The sequence below is a fragment of the Ornithorhynchus anatinus genome, chromosome 15 (assembly GCF_004115215.2).
Source record: "Ornithorhynchus anatinus isolate Pmale09 chromosome 15, mOrnAna1.pri.v4, whole genome shotgun sequence".
Classification (NCBI taxonomy): domain Eukaryota; kingdom Metazoa; phylum Chordata; class Mammalia; order Monotremata; family Ornithorhynchidae; genus Ornithorhynchus; species Ornithorhynchus anatinus.
Window position 1 is genome coordinate 11,809,053 of NC_041742.1, and position 15,129 is coordinate 11,824,181.

The 15,129-nt window shown below is 46.1% G+C and overlaps 1 protein-coding gene and 1 pseudogene across 1 annotated transcript; both read left to right on the plus strand.

Moving 5' to 3' along the window:
* ORNANAV1R-PS4064 (vomeronasal 1 receptor ornAnaV1R-ps4064 pseudogene) lies at positions 4,601-5,530 on the plus strand (annotated as a pseudogene).
* Positions 9,642-10,592, plus strand: ORNANAV1R3263 (vomeronasal 1 receptor ornAnaV1R3263). Its single transcript, NM_001253655.1, has one exon. The coding sequence runs from the start codon at positions 9,642-9,644 to the stop codon at positions 10,590-10,592; it is 951 nt and encodes a 316-aa protein (NP_001240584.1).
* The last annotated feature ends 4,537 nt before the right edge of the window (positions 10,593-15,129 follow it).

The window sequence follows — 15,129 nt, forward strand, 5'->3', positions numbered from 1 at the left end:
ACTGAGGCACTGAGAAGTTGAGTGATTTGCCCAAGGTCACTCAGCAGACAAGTGGCAGAAGCTGGTTAAGGTCCTTCTGACTCCCAGGCCCATGCTCTATCCACTAGGCAATGCTGCTTTCCTAAATCATTAATAGTAGTTGTGGTAATGATATTTATTAAATGGTTACTATAGTAAATGCTATGAAAGGGTGGGAATAATAATGTTAATAATGTTGGTATTTGTTAAGCGCTTACTATGTGCCGAGCACTGTTCTAAGCGCTGGGGTAGACATAGGGGAATCAGGTTGTCCCGCGTGGGGCTCACAGTCTTAATCCCCATTTTACAGATGAGGGAACTGAGGCACAGAGAAGTGAAGTGACTTGCCCACAGTCACACAGCCGACAAGTGGCAGAGCTGGGATTCGAACTCATGAGCTCTGACTCCAAAGCCCATGCTCTTTCCACTGAGCCATGCTGCTCAGTAGTTGTGGTAATGATATTTATTAAATGGTTACTGTACTAAATGCTATGAAAGGGTGGGAATTAGACACCTTGTAGAGCTCACAATCTGTGAATTTAGCTGCAATCGTATTAGTCAATCATATTTACTGAGAGATTACTGTGAGCAGAGCACTGTATTAAAGACTTGGGAGAACTCACGGGAAAGACTGGAGAAAGACACTTTGGGAACAATATAACATTAAAACATCATAAGAAAAAAGGTCAAATGCAAAAAATAAAAACTAAGTCAGTAGAGGCTTGTGCCTAGAGGAGCCGAATCTCAGGCTTCTCTTGATTCAGTGTTCACAGCGTACCCAAAGTTGCAGTAATGTACAACTATGGCCACTAGATTTCCCAAGATTACATAGGGCCCTCAAGCTGCAGCGGCTCTTCTCTTACCTCAACACTCCAAAAGGAAGCAGTTTGAGGTTGACTGTCTGCGTCCGAGGTACGAGATTGTCAGGAGTGCGTAGGGAAATGAGGCTCTAATTGGCAGATGCTTTTCAGCCACTGTGGGGCAAACAGGTTGTGAGGAAAGAGTCAAAAGTTTTACCTTAGGAAAAAGCACACACATGTGCTGACATGTTCCTCGTATGGAATGGTGACAGGACCCAGAGGGCTGTGGAAGGAGACTGTACCTTTCCCTCTGGACTCTGAGCTGCTCAGAGTTGCACTGTGGTCAAACTGAATTTACATCATTCACTTTCAGGTTGCCTCTTGTGCACCTGACTGTCTAGTTCCTAGAGTAGTAATATAGTAGTAGTAGATGTGGGTAGTAGAAGTAGAAAAGCAGCGTGGTTCAGTAGAAGGAGCCTGGGCTTGGGAGTAAGAGGTTATGGGTTCAAATCCAGGCTCTGCCACTTGTCAGCTGGATGACTTTGGGCGAGTCACTTAACTCCTCTGTGCCCCCTGTAAAATGGGGATTAAGACTGTGAGCCCCACGTGCGACAACCTGATCACCTTCAGTCCTCCCCAGTGCTTAGAACAGTGCTTTGCACATAGTAAGCACTTAAAAAATGCCATCATTATAATTATTGCTATTTATAGTAGTAGTAACATTTACAGAGCATCCCCTGAGGTCAATAAACTGTGGGATTCCTATCACCCATCGCCCAGGGATGGGTTCCTTCGTGAATCGACACAGCGAGAGAAAGAGAGAGAATGGGCTCAGAAAGGCTGAGTTTTACACAAAGTTTGTTCCGCGAGGCGAATTTAATTATTTGATTAGTTTAGACACGGCAAATTGAACGTCCCTTTCAGGAGGTCCTTTCAGAAGGAATATGATTATGTAATGATATTAGAGTTCCCTATGGGGAGAAATATATTTATGTGTTACTTGTGTGTAGCAGCATACCAAGGTTCCACCCACAAGGAATTCACTTATGCCTTGTTCGCATGTGGTGAGGCAGCTACCTCCCACCCATGAATGTTTCCTACTCAGGAGGAATCCATTTAAGTGTTACATAGCCCTGGAGAATTGATTTTATTAATGATGTATATAGATCTATAATTCTATTTTTTAAATTTTGATGCTATTGATGCCTGTCTACTTGTTTTGCTTTGTTTAGTTCTCTGTCTCCCCCCTTCTAGACTGTGAGCCGGTTGTTGGGTATGGATTGTCTCTATTTGTTGCCGAACTGTACTTTCCAAACGCTTAGTACAGTGCTTTGCACACAGTAAGCTCACAATAAATATGAGTGAATGAATGAATGAGTGAGTGAGTGAGTGAGTGAGTGAGTGAGTGAGTGAGTGAGTGAGTGAATGAATGAATGAATATCAGCAGGATATTCATCCATCCTACGGCTCCTCGCTTCATGCAGACAGAGCGGTCATCCCACGCTCTGGGCAGAGATGACATGCAACCAGATGCTGGGAATATGGATCTACCACCCAGAAAGTCAGAGACCGGAGGTATTTATCACCTGTGCTCCTAGACCATTCCAGCTTCTGGCCTCAGTTTATCTACACTCTGCTCTCCCCCCTCCTCCATACCTACTTTGATTGGCAAGGGGCGAGGGACACCTGCACTCCCAGCTTGGGCTGTCAATCTTTCAGTTTTGGTTGTGGGGGTGGTATCCCACCCACACTTCCGAGTTCCGCCTTGCTGGCTTGGGCAGTCACGAGATAGCATTTGACCTTGAGATGGTGGTTACCCCGGGATCATCTTGGGGCAATTCCTTCGGTCATTAGCTTGACAACAAGGAGGGTTATGTGAATGCTATTGGAACAAATGTGGGGTTATAACGTTTTTACAATTTAATATCAGGTTCAGTAAATGCAAACACATGTATTGCATGATTTGCTTGCATCCATCTGAGCGCTACACTGAAAACACCCCCTCAAAGGTCACCAATGATCTTCTTGCCAAATCCAATGGCTCCTACTCCATCCTAACTCTCCTCGACCTCTCAGCTGCCTTTGAAACTGTGGCCCCCTTCTCCTGGATAAATTATTCAACTTTGCCTTCACTGACTCTGTCCTCTCCTGGTTCTCCTCTAATCTCTCTGGCCATTCATTCTCAGTATCCTTCGCACACTCCTTCTCTCCCTCCCACCCCCTAATTGTGAGAGTCCCTCATGGTTGTGTTCTTGGTCCCCTTACATTCTCTATCTACACTCATTCCCTTGGAGAACTTATTCACTCCCAAGCCTTCATCTACTATCTCTGTGCTGATGATAACCAAATCTACACCTCCTCCTCTTATCTATCTCCCTCTCTCCAGGCTCGCATCTCCTCCTGCCTTTGAGACATCTCTACTTGGAAGTCCTCCCATCACCTCAAACTTAACAAAACAGAGCTCCTTAACTTCTCTCCCAAACTCTGTCCTCTCCTGGATTTGTAGATGGCACAACCATCCTTCCAGTCTCACAAGCCTATAACCTTGGTGTCATCCTTGCCTCTGTTTTCTCATTCAACCCACATATCCAATCCGTCATCAAATCCTGTCAGTCCCACCTTCACAACATTGCTAAAAGGTGCCTTTTCCTTTCCAATCAAACTGCTACCATGTTAGTACAGTCACTCATCCTATACTGCCTAGATTAAATACAATAAATAAATGTTGGTATTTGTTAAGCGCTTACTATGTGCTGAGCACTGTTCTAAGCACTGGGGTAGACACAGGGGAATCAGGTTGTCCCACTTGGGGCTCACAGTTAATCCCCATTTGACAGATGGGGTAACTGAGGCACCGAGAAGTTAAGTGACCGCATCAAAGTCCTTGTTGACCTCCCAACCTCCCGCTTCTCCCCACTCCAGTCCATATTTCACTCCACTACCCGAATTATCTTTCTACAGAAATATTCAGGGCATGTCACTCCCCTCTTTAGAAATCTCCAGTGGTTGCCTATCCATCTCCCTATCAATCAAAAACTCCTCACCATTGGCTTTAAAGCAGTCCATCACCTTGCCCCCTCTTACCTCACCTCACTTCTCTCCTTCTTTAACCCAGCCTGCACACTTCATTCCTCTTGTGCTAACCTTCTCACTGTGCCTCGATCTAACCTGTTTCACCACCGATCCCTGGTCCATGTCCTACCTCTGGCCTGGAATACCCTCCCTCCTCAAATCCATCAGACAATGACTCTCCCCCAACTTCAAAATCTTATTGAAGGCACACCTTCTCCAAGAGGCCTTCCCAAACTAAGCTCCACTTTTCTTCATCTCCCACTCCCTTTCGTGCCACCTTGACTCACTCTCTTTGCTTCCCTCCACCCACCTCCCTGCCCCAAAGAGCTTATGCATATATCTGTAATTTCATTATTTATATTAATGGCCATTTACTGATGCCTATCTCCCCCCTTTAGATTGGGAGCTTGTTGTTGGCAGGGATTGTCTCTCTTTATTCCTGTACTATACTTTCCCAAACACTTAGTACAGTGCTCTGCACACAGTAAGAGCTCAATAAATGTGATCAAATTGAATTGAATAATTTACAGTGCCCATTTAGTAAGCTTAGGAAGCACTTATCAAATATCATGTTTGTCTCTGTGTTTGTGTGTGTGTGTGTGTGTGTGTGTGTGTGTGCCTTGCCACAGCACTTTCTAAACCTTACCCATCCCCCAGACCATGATCCTCTGGATAAAGTCTCACAAAGTTCCTGCTGTGTATCCCAAAGAATGGATGCCAGAGAGATATCCTATGGGATCCTGATTCTAATAGAGATCATTATTGGCATGTGGAGGAATGTCATCCTCCTCCTGGTTTATGCTCACGTGGTCTTCACCAACCATAAGATGAACCCATTAGAGTTGATCCTCGCCCAGCTGGCCTTGGCCAACACCATCATCCTTCTCACTCTTGGCATCCCAGAGAACATGTCAGCTTGGAGGCTGAGGAACTTCCTGGATGCTGTTGGATGTAAAATCCTCTTCTTTCTACCTCTTTCGAGTGGGCCAGGGCCTTGCCATCTGCACCACTTGCCTCCTGAGCATCTTTCAAACCATCAACATCAGCCCTGGCGCCTCCCGGTGGGCGAGAGTCAAAGCCAGATTACCCAGGAGCATCCTCCCTTCCTGCCTCTTTTCTTGGGTCCTCAGTCTGCTGATAGATGTGACTGCACTGGTGTACATGGAGGGACCCCGCAACATCACCAATATTGAAATGACATTCATTTTCAAATACTGCTCCTCCACTAATCCAAATACAGTCACTACTCTGGTCAATGCCGTGGTCCTCTCCCTGTGGGACCTGTTCTTTGTGGGGCTCATGAGCGCAGCCAGTGGCTACATGGTGCTTCTCCTGCACAGAACCACCAGCGGGTCCAGCACCTCCATGGGCCTGGTTGTTACCCCAGGGTGATGCCCGAGGTCTGGACAGCCAAGTGTGTGGTTTCCCTAGTCACCCTCTATGTCCTCCTCTTTGGGCAAGAGTCAGTCAGTCAGTAAGCATTTTAATCAATATGAGGAATAAATCCCCTCATCCTTTACCTTCTCGGTTGTCAGTCCATTCTCATCATTCACAACAACCAGAGGATGAGAATGTTTGGGAGAAGAACATCTCCCATTTCCAACTTTGATTCCTCACCAGCTCCTAAGGAAGTTGCATGAACTTGTTGGATGTCCCATGTTGACATCAATGGGGAAAGGAAAGGATCAGGGATGAGGTGTGGAGAAAGATGGAGCCCTCCCGGCCCCTGATGGGGTCAAACATTCACTGCCCAGGGTTCTCTGATCCTAGGGAATGATTTGGACAAGAGGGATTTGAGGAGGCACAGTGGGGCCTGAGCCTCACTATCAAGTGTTTCCTGGAGGTGAGTCAGCTGCCTCTCAGCCCTGAGTGAACTCTGATCTTGAGGCGCATGGGTCTTCTCAAGACACCCAGTTCAATCCTGAAGGCTTTTGTCCCCAGGTTCCACCTTTTCACAAAGATCATTATGTCTTTGATCCACCAGACCTCACAGAACAGATGATGCAACTTAAATGGTGTACTGTGGGGAAAGGGGACGGTAGGAATGACCACTCAGGGTTCATGGGGGAGAAAGACACAGGATGCTCAATGTTTGTGACTTTAAGTTGTAGCTCAGCAAGAACAGTGGGAAGCAGATGGGTCTTCCCTCACAGGGGGTGTTGATGGAATGGGATCCAAAGCCCTGAGATGAGGAAAGGGACAGGGACCAAAGGCCCCAAAATTCCGAATCACGCATGGCATATGGTAGTGGGACTAGTGAGAGAAGTAAGTCAAGCCTTTTTCCCACACTCCTTGAGAGCCAAGATCCTATTTCCTACTTCCATTGCCCTCACCCAAGTGCTTATTACCGTGGTCTGCAGGCAGTATGTACTCCAATTATTACCATTCCTTGACGTCCTGTCTCACTAAATTGTAAACTTGTACAAGTCAGACGTCATGATTTATAACTCCATTATATTCCCTCATAAGCATTTGTGCACTTCGGTGTGACTTTCTTTGGCCAGAGGAATGGATGTTCCAGTAGAGAAGCAGCATGGCCTAGTGCAAAGACCACAGACATAGGTCCTAATCCCGGTTCAGCCACTTGTCTGCTGTATGACCTTGGGAAGTCACTTAACTTCTCCAAAGGGATGCGATCTCCAAAGGCTCCAAGCAATCAAGCAAGCAGGCAATCAATCCAGAGTATTGATTGAGTGCCTTTCGTGTGCCCCCTAGAATTCGAAAAATCAGCAGACAAGCTCCAGTCTCTTAACCACGCCCTCTGTAGTAACATCTCCCCCCGCTTCCACATCCTAATTCAGCCGGAACTTTCCCATCACAATTAGCAGGAGATCACTATCACTTGATCTCCAACGAAGTCCACTGGGTTCAGGTCATTACTGTAGGGATGGTGGTGACAGGCTGCCGGACCCCACGAATTACATGGACCTCTCCTGTCAGGTCATCAATGATAGTAGTCGGGGTATTATTTCTTTAATAGTTACTCTGTGCAGACCACTAAATTAACTGCCGGGAAAGAAGACACAGGTGGGAATAGGACATGGAACTCGACCCTTGAGAAGGTCACATTCTGTGAATATTAATAAACAATTAATTAATTGATTGTATTAATTGAGCACTTCTTGTGTGCAGAGCACTTAACTAAGCACATGGCAGAGTACAAGATAATATAATAAACATATTCCCTGCCTACAGCAAGCTTACAGTCTAGAGGGGGAAGACCAACATTAATATATATATAAATATATAAATTATGGAATTGGACAAAAGTGCTGTGGGCTGAGGGAGGGTGTGAATAGAGACTGCAAACCAGGGCAATGCAAAAGGGAGCGGGACAACAGGAAATAAAAAGTCAGAGAAGGCCTTCAATAAGGCTAGGAAGGTGGGGAAAGTAATTGTTGGTCGGTTTTGAAGAGAGAGGGTTTTCCTGGCCAGAGGCAGGGTGTGGGCGGGAAGCCGATGGTGAGATAGATGAAATGGGGATACAGTGAATAGGTTGGCAGTAGAGAAAGTAAATGTGTGGGCTGCATTGATGTGAAAGTAGGTGGGGGGCTATAAGGTTGTGTGCCTTAGGAGTTTCTGTTTGGTAATAAAAATAATAATAATACTTGAGGTCAACTGTCTGTGGCCTGGGTAAGGGATGGACGAAGGTGTGGAGGAAGGTGAGGCTGTCTTTGCCAGATATTTCATTCAGTCGCGGTAGAGCAAAGGGGCTGTGAGGAACGGGTCAGCAATTTTATGTTGGGGAAAATCATGTGATCCTACTTGGGAGCGGTGATGGGACCCAGGGAGCCGTGAAGGGAGTCACTTTGGACACTGAGCTGCTCAAACTTGCCCTATAGTAAAACTGAATTCACATCCTAGTTGATGCAGCAACTAGGAGAAGCAGCATGGCTCAGTGGAAAGAGCACGGGCTTTGGAGTCAAAGGTCATGGGTTTGAATCCCGGCTCGGCCACTTGGCAGCTGTGTGACTTTGGGCAAGTCACTTAACTTCTCGGTGCCTCAGTTCCCTCATCTGTAAAATGGGGATGAAGACTGTGAGCCCCACGTGGGACAACCTGATTACCCTGTGTCTACCCCAGCGCTTAGAACAGTGCTCAGAACATAGTAAGCACTTAACAAATACCAACATTATTATCCTAGTTCCTAGAGTAATAATAATAATGATATTTGTTAAGCACTTATTATGTGCCAAGTACTGTTCCAAGTGCTGGAGTATATAGAAGCTAGTCTTCATCCCCATTTTACAGATGAGGGAACTGAGGCACAGAGAAGCGAAGTGACTTGCCCAAAGTCACCCACCTGACAAGTGGCGGAGTCTGGATTAGAACCCACAACCTCTGACCCAAGCCTGGACTCTTTCCACTAAACCACACTGCTTCGCTAGTAGATGTGTAGTAGTTGGAGAGGACATGGCCTAAGGGCTAGAACATGGGCCTGGGAGTCAGAAGGTCATGGGTTCTAATCCTGACTCTACCATTTGTCTGCTGGAGGAACTTGGGCCTGTCACTTCACTTCTCTGGTCCACAGCTCCTATGTCTGTAAAATAAGAATTAAGACTGTGAGCCCTATGTGGGACAGAGACTGTGTCCAACCTAATTATCTTGTATCCACCCCAGCGCTTAGAACAGTGAGTGCCTGACACACAGTAAGCACTTAACAGAAACCAAAATAATAGTCACATTTGCAGATCATCCACTGAGGTCAATACCCTGTTTTAGGCGCTTGGCAAGTCTGAAACGTAGAGGAAATACTTTGCTTCCCTACAGGGTGTTCACCTTCCAAAGGGAAAGACAAACATCAAATTATACATATAGTTGGCCTGTATATTTGAAGACTATATCCACTGATGGTAAAATTCTCCTATGAAAAAATAGTGTTGATTTTCAGAGAGAGAGATATGGAATTGTTTATTGAGTAACTGAATAAACCAATACACGTATGAGTTGAGGCTGGGTACAAAGCTATCGATTCATGTACCCTACATTATAATACACTTGAAGGGCATGGAAAGGTGACTGACATTCAGGATCTGTTGTCTGCAGCACAGTGCCAATGCTATAGCTCGGCAACCCAACAGACAGTAGCCTTTGGAGCCACTGCAATTCTTTGTGGCCCACGTCATCCTACTATTGATCTCAAAATCCATGGGGCATGTCCATCTCATGGAATGCCTTGGGTAGTTCTTCAGTCAGAATTGAAAACCCCTGGCACCAGCGGGCCGATCTACGTCTACAATCCAGATCTCCTGATGTTCTGAGCTGGGTTCTTCTCCTTGGACAAACAACAGCCCACCTTGTCCTATTACCAGTGTTTATCAGTCAGTCACCATATTCACTAAATATTTTGTGGGTCCAGAGTAGGATCCCTTCTGTTGTTAGCTTGACAGTAAGATGGGTTATATGAATACCATTGGAAAAAATGTGGGATTTGTGCATTTTTATCATGTGATATCGGGTTCAATAGATACAAACTCATGAATCGCATACTTTGCTTGTATCCACCCCACTGCATAGTGCAATGTCTGGCGCATAAAAAGCACTTAACAAATACCAGAATTATCATTATTACTGCTATTATTATGCCGAGCTAGTCATCTTTCCATATCCTGCTATGTGCTGTGTTTGTGTGTCTCTGAGAGTATGTGTGTGTGTGTATGTCTTCCCACTGCACCTTCTTACCCTCCCCATCTTCCAGACCACATACCTTTGGATGAAGTCTCCCGATGTTCCTGCTGTGAATCCCAGAGAATGGATGCCAGTGAGATATCCTATGGTATCCTACTTCTGCTACAGATCATTATTGAGATCTCGAGGAATGTCTTCCTCCTCCTTGTTTATGCTCGAGTGGTCTTCACCAGCCACAAGATGTATCCTTTAGACTTCATCTTCTCCCAGCTGGCCTTGTCCAACAGCATCACCCTTGTCAGTTTTGGAATCCCAGAGACCATGTCAGCTTGGGGGCTGAGAAACTTCCTGAATGCCATTGGATGTAAAATAGTCTTCTACGTCCACCGAGTGGGTAGGGGCCTTGTCATCAGTACCACCTGCTTCCTTAGCATCTTCCAGGCCATCACCATCAGCCCTGCCACTTCATGGTGGGCAGGAGCCAAAGTCAGCTTACCGAAGTGCATCCTTCCCTCCTACCTCTTCTCTTGGGTACTCAGTCTGCTGATAGATGTAACTACACTGCTGAACATGGACAGACCTCTAAACTTCACAAATAATCAAAGGACATTTATTACCAAATATTGCTCCTCCGTGAATGTCAGTGAAGTCACCACCCTGGTCAATGCGGTGGTCCTCTCCCTGCGGGACCTGTTCTTTGGGGGACTCATGAGTGCAGCCAGTGGCTACATGGTGCTTCTCCTGCACATGCATCACCGGCAGGTCCAGCACCTCCACGGACCTGGTCGCTCCCTCGGAATGATGCCTGAGATCAGGGCAGCCAAGAATGTAGTCGCCCTAGTCACTCTTTACATCCTCCTCTATGGGCAAGAGACAGACACCCTGAGCATTTTAATCAATGAGAGGAAAAAATCCCCTCACCTGGTAAATTATTTCAAGATGTTGGCCTCTACCTTCTCGGTTATCAGTCCATTTCTCATCATTCATAATAAACAGAGGATGAGAATGTTTGGGAGAAGGACATCTCCCATTTCCAACTTGCATCCCTCACCAGCTCTTAAAGAAGTTGCATGAACTTGGTGGATGTTCCATACTGACATCAATGGGGAGGGGACAAGACAAGGGGTGGAATGTGGAGTATCATTGTGCCTCCCCTCCTTGGTGGGGTCAAACATTTTTCAGTGTTCCCTGATATTGAGGAATGATGGTATGGTACTCTTGGGTTTGGAGATGGACATGGAAACCCTACTGGGGGAAAAAATCTTACAGGTTTTTTTTTTTATTTATGTACATTAATTGTCTGTCTCCCCTCTTCACCCAGACTGCAAGCTCATTGTGGGCAGGAAATGTGTCTGTGTGCCGTTGTATTGTACTCGCCCACATTCTCAGTACACTGCTCTGCAAACACTAAGTGCTCAATAAATATGATTGAATAAATGAATGAATGAATCCAGGATTGAGTCAGCTGCATATCAGCCTTGACAAAGCTCTGATCTCATTGTCCATGGCTCCTCTCAAGACCCAGGGCTCTGGTCCCCCAGTTCCACCCATTCTCAAACACCATTTCATTACTGGTCCATCACATATGACGAAACAGAAGATGCAATTAAAGCGAGGCAGTGTGGGGAGGAGAAACAGCATGGTGTAGTGGATAGAGCACAGACCATCGAGTCAGAAGTTCATGGGTTCTAATCTCAGGTCTGTCACTTGTCTATTATGAGACCTTAGGCAAGTCATTCCACTTCTCTGGACCTCAGTTCCCTCATCTGTAAAATGAGGATTGAGACTGTGAGTCTCATTTGGGACAGGGACTGTGTCCTACCTGATTTGCTTTTATCCACCCCAGTATTTAGTATATTGCCTTGCACTTAGTGAGCATTTAACAAATACCACAATTATTACAATTATTCTTATCCTTATTTGAATTACCATTATCATTTTACTTTCCCAAGGAATTTATACCAGACCCTTCACAAAGTGTTAAACAAATATCCTTGATTAATTGATAAGACATTGGGTAGCCCTCTGCCATTCTATTCTATCTCAAATTTATTTCTGGTCAGAGCTTAATCCTTTATGCATTTATTATGGACAATAATACCATTAATTTAGGGCTTCCTATATTCTAGGAGCTTTAGTAGTTACAAGGTTATGTGATCAAGCCCCGTGTCCCACTTGGGACTTTAAATGTATTTCTAAACAATCTGTCTTTTTCAATAGTGTACAGTCTTCAAGCCCACTTCTCCCCAGAAAAGGTTCAGATGGAGCCTGCTCCTCCACACTCCATGTTCTTCCAACCACATTCTCCTTACCTCACGGTCCATATTAGCCCTCAAGAAGGAGTCACATCTAGAAAGTCACAACTGTGGCCTGTGCGTTCTTCCTGCTCTTCATTTCTTGTTCCCGGGAAACAAAGTGAGCATCCCAGAAGGCAAAGCTCAGCGCCGTTTGGAAATAATAAGTGAAATAACCAGTAGGAGCATTTATTTAATTTAAATACCTTCCCTTTCTTTACAGCAAGCTCGATTGGGATTTTTTCCAAATTCTTCATTTCATTCAATCCAGCAGTTTTTCCTACTAGGGGCTGACTGAGTGCTACGCACCATGCTGAGCACCTGGGAGAGCGCCATCATACTATGACCTGCATTCCCTGTCCTCGAGAAACTTAGCTTCTAATGGGTGCATTATTATTAAGAATTGAACGTTTGGGTGGTGTTCAGGCATTTTGGAGGCTACATTTTGAGGCGACCAGTGCATAGTCAGTGTAAGCTTGAAGCAAATCAAGTGACAGTCCAGATAATACTCTCTTTCCCCTGTGACTGTTATGATCTGTGATTCTTCTCAATTCTTCTACCTCACTCTAATCGGGTTGAGGAGATGCCAGTAATAAATCGCTGCTGAGAGGGAACAGTGCCTGAGCTTCGGATCATTCCAGAAAGAATTAGTGTAGCTCCCCTTTTCCACTGGTTCTATCAAGCCCAACTATCTGTGATCCTCATACTGATCCTTTATTAATTTTTTTGATCCTCTTTGTCATCAGTCATAGGGCTATTTGATGTCGTGACAATCTCCTCTGCCTTGAACAGTGGTGAAAAGATGGGGCATTTTCCACTTTAGAGCAATCAGATCACCACTCTACACACTGTTACTCTCTGATTGAATCCTCTCTGATGACCTCTTTTTTCTCTAACAGTTAGCCAGGCAGCATTTTTATTTGATAATTCAGTTTTGGGTTGATTGGACCTTTGCTCTCTGGAACAGTTTTATCCAAGCCTCTAGTCATTCATTCATTCAATAGTATTTATTGAGCGCTTACTATGTGCAGAGCACTGTACTAAGCGCTTGGGATGAACAAGTCGGCAACAGATAGAGACAGTCCCTGCCGTTTGACGGGCTTACAGTCTAATCGGGGGAGACGGACAGACAAGAACAATGGCAACAAATAGAGTCAAGGGGAAGAACAACTCGTAAAAACAATGGCAACGAAATAGAATCAAGGCGATGCACAATTCATTAACAAAATTAATAGGGTAACGAAAATATATACAGTTGAGCGGACAAGTACAGTGCTGTGGGGTTGGGAAGGGAGAGGTGGAGGAGCAGAGGGAAAAGGGGAAAATGAGGGTTTAGCTGCGGAGAGGTAAAGGGGGGATGGCAGAGGGAGTAGAGGGAGAAGAGGAGCTCAGTCTGGGAACGCCTCTTGGAGGAGGTGAGTTTTAAGTAGGGTTTTGAAGAGGGAAAGAGAATCAGTTTGGCGGAGGTGAGGAGGGAGGGCGTTCCAGGACCGCGGGAGGACGTGACCCCGGGGGTCGACGGCGGGATAGGCGAGACCGAGGGACGACGAGGAGGTGGGCGGCGGAGGAGCGGAGCGTGCGGGGTGGGTGGTAGAAAGAGAGAAGGGAGGAGAGGTAGGAAGGGGCAAGGTGATGGAGAGCCTTGAAGCCTAGAGTGAGGAGTTTTTGTTTGGAGCGGAGGTTGATAGGCAACCACTGGAGTCGTTTAAGAAGGGGAGTGACGTGCCCAGATCGTTTCTGCAGGAAGATGAGCCGGGCAGCGGAGTGAAGAATAGACCGGAGCGGGGCGAGAGAGGAGGAAGGGAGGTCAGAGAGAAGGCTGACACAGTAGTCTAGCCGGGATATAACGAGAGCCCGTAACAGTAAGGTAGCCGTTTGGGTGGAGAGGAAAGGGCGGATCTTGGCGATATTGTAGAGGTGAAACCGGCGGGTCTCGGTAACAGATAGGATGTGTGGGGAGAACGAGAGAGACGAGTCAAGGATGACACCGAGATTGCAGGCCCGAGAGACGGGAAGGATGGTCGTGCCATCAACGGTGATAGAGAAGTCTGGGAGAGGACCGGGTTTGGGAGGGAAGATGAGGAGCTCAGTCTCACTCATGTTGAGTTTTAGGTGGCGGGCCGACATCCAGGTGGAGAGGTCCTGGAGGCGGGAGGAGATGCGAGCCTGAAGGGAGGGGGAGAGGACAGGGGCGGAGATGTAGATCTGCGTGTCATCTGCGTAGAGATGGTCTTATGCTATGGAGTCACCTTCAACCCAGACCAACTCCATGAATACATCTCTCCCAAAATGCCCACCTCCATCTTTAATTGTTCTGAGAGGTGTATCCACAGAGTTTTCTTGGTAAAAATACAGAGGTGGTTTACCATTACCTCCTTCCATGTGGTAAACCTGAGTCTCTGCTCTGGACTTTCTCCCACGCCACTGTTGTCCAACACAGGTGAGTTTTGACTTGTAGCAGATCATCTCCCAGTCACTAGCCACTGCCCAAATTAGGAATGGATTGGGTATGCCTCTACTTGACTCTCCCTCCCATAGTCGAAGCTGGTAAAGTTCTGGGAAATCTCCAGGTGTGACCCTGAGAGGTTGAGCCTCTGGTAGATTAATCTAAAACAGTCTCCCCATTTCACGTAGCAAGCAATTTGGTTTTGAGCTATTTCTAAATGGATCACTCTCTTATAGCAGTAGTCACAGTAGCTGAGGTAGCGTGGTTTAATGGATAGAGCATGGGCCTGGGAGTCAGAAGGTCATGGGTTCTGATCCCGGCTCCGTTGCATGTCTTCTGTGTGTGACCTTGGGTAAGCCACTTAAATCTCCGGGCCTCATCTGTCATGTGGGGATTAAGCATGTGAGCCCCATGTGGAACAGGGACTGTTTCCAACTAAATTAACTTGTATGTGCCACAGTACTTAGAACAGTGCTTGGCACATTTTAAGAGCTTCACAAGTGCCATAGACATTAGTAGCAGCAGGAGTATCATTTTTGAGAGGCACACTTGGTGATCTTCATAGCAATAGGCTTTGGGAAAGTACAGAATACAGAGGCTACCTATACCCTGACCACAAGGTGCTTTCAGTCTAACAGAGGAGATGGTTCACATCATCCCTTGGTGGGATGGATGTTGGGGTAGAAGGAGGAAAGAGATGGTAGTATCCCTATTTTACAAGTGAGGAAACTGAGGCTGAGAATAATAATAATTATGGTATTTGTTGAGCACTTACTATGTGCAAGGCATTGTTCTAAGTGCTGCGGTTGATAAAAAGGTAATCCCACGTGGGGCTCACAGTCCCAAACCTCATTTTACAGATGAGGTAACT

What these genes read in the sequence shown, in the direction of transcription:
- ORNANAV1R3263 (NM_001253655.1), top strand. Translation starts at nt 9,642, where the DNA reads ATGGATGCCAGTGAGATATCCTATGGTATCCTACTTCTGCTACAGATC.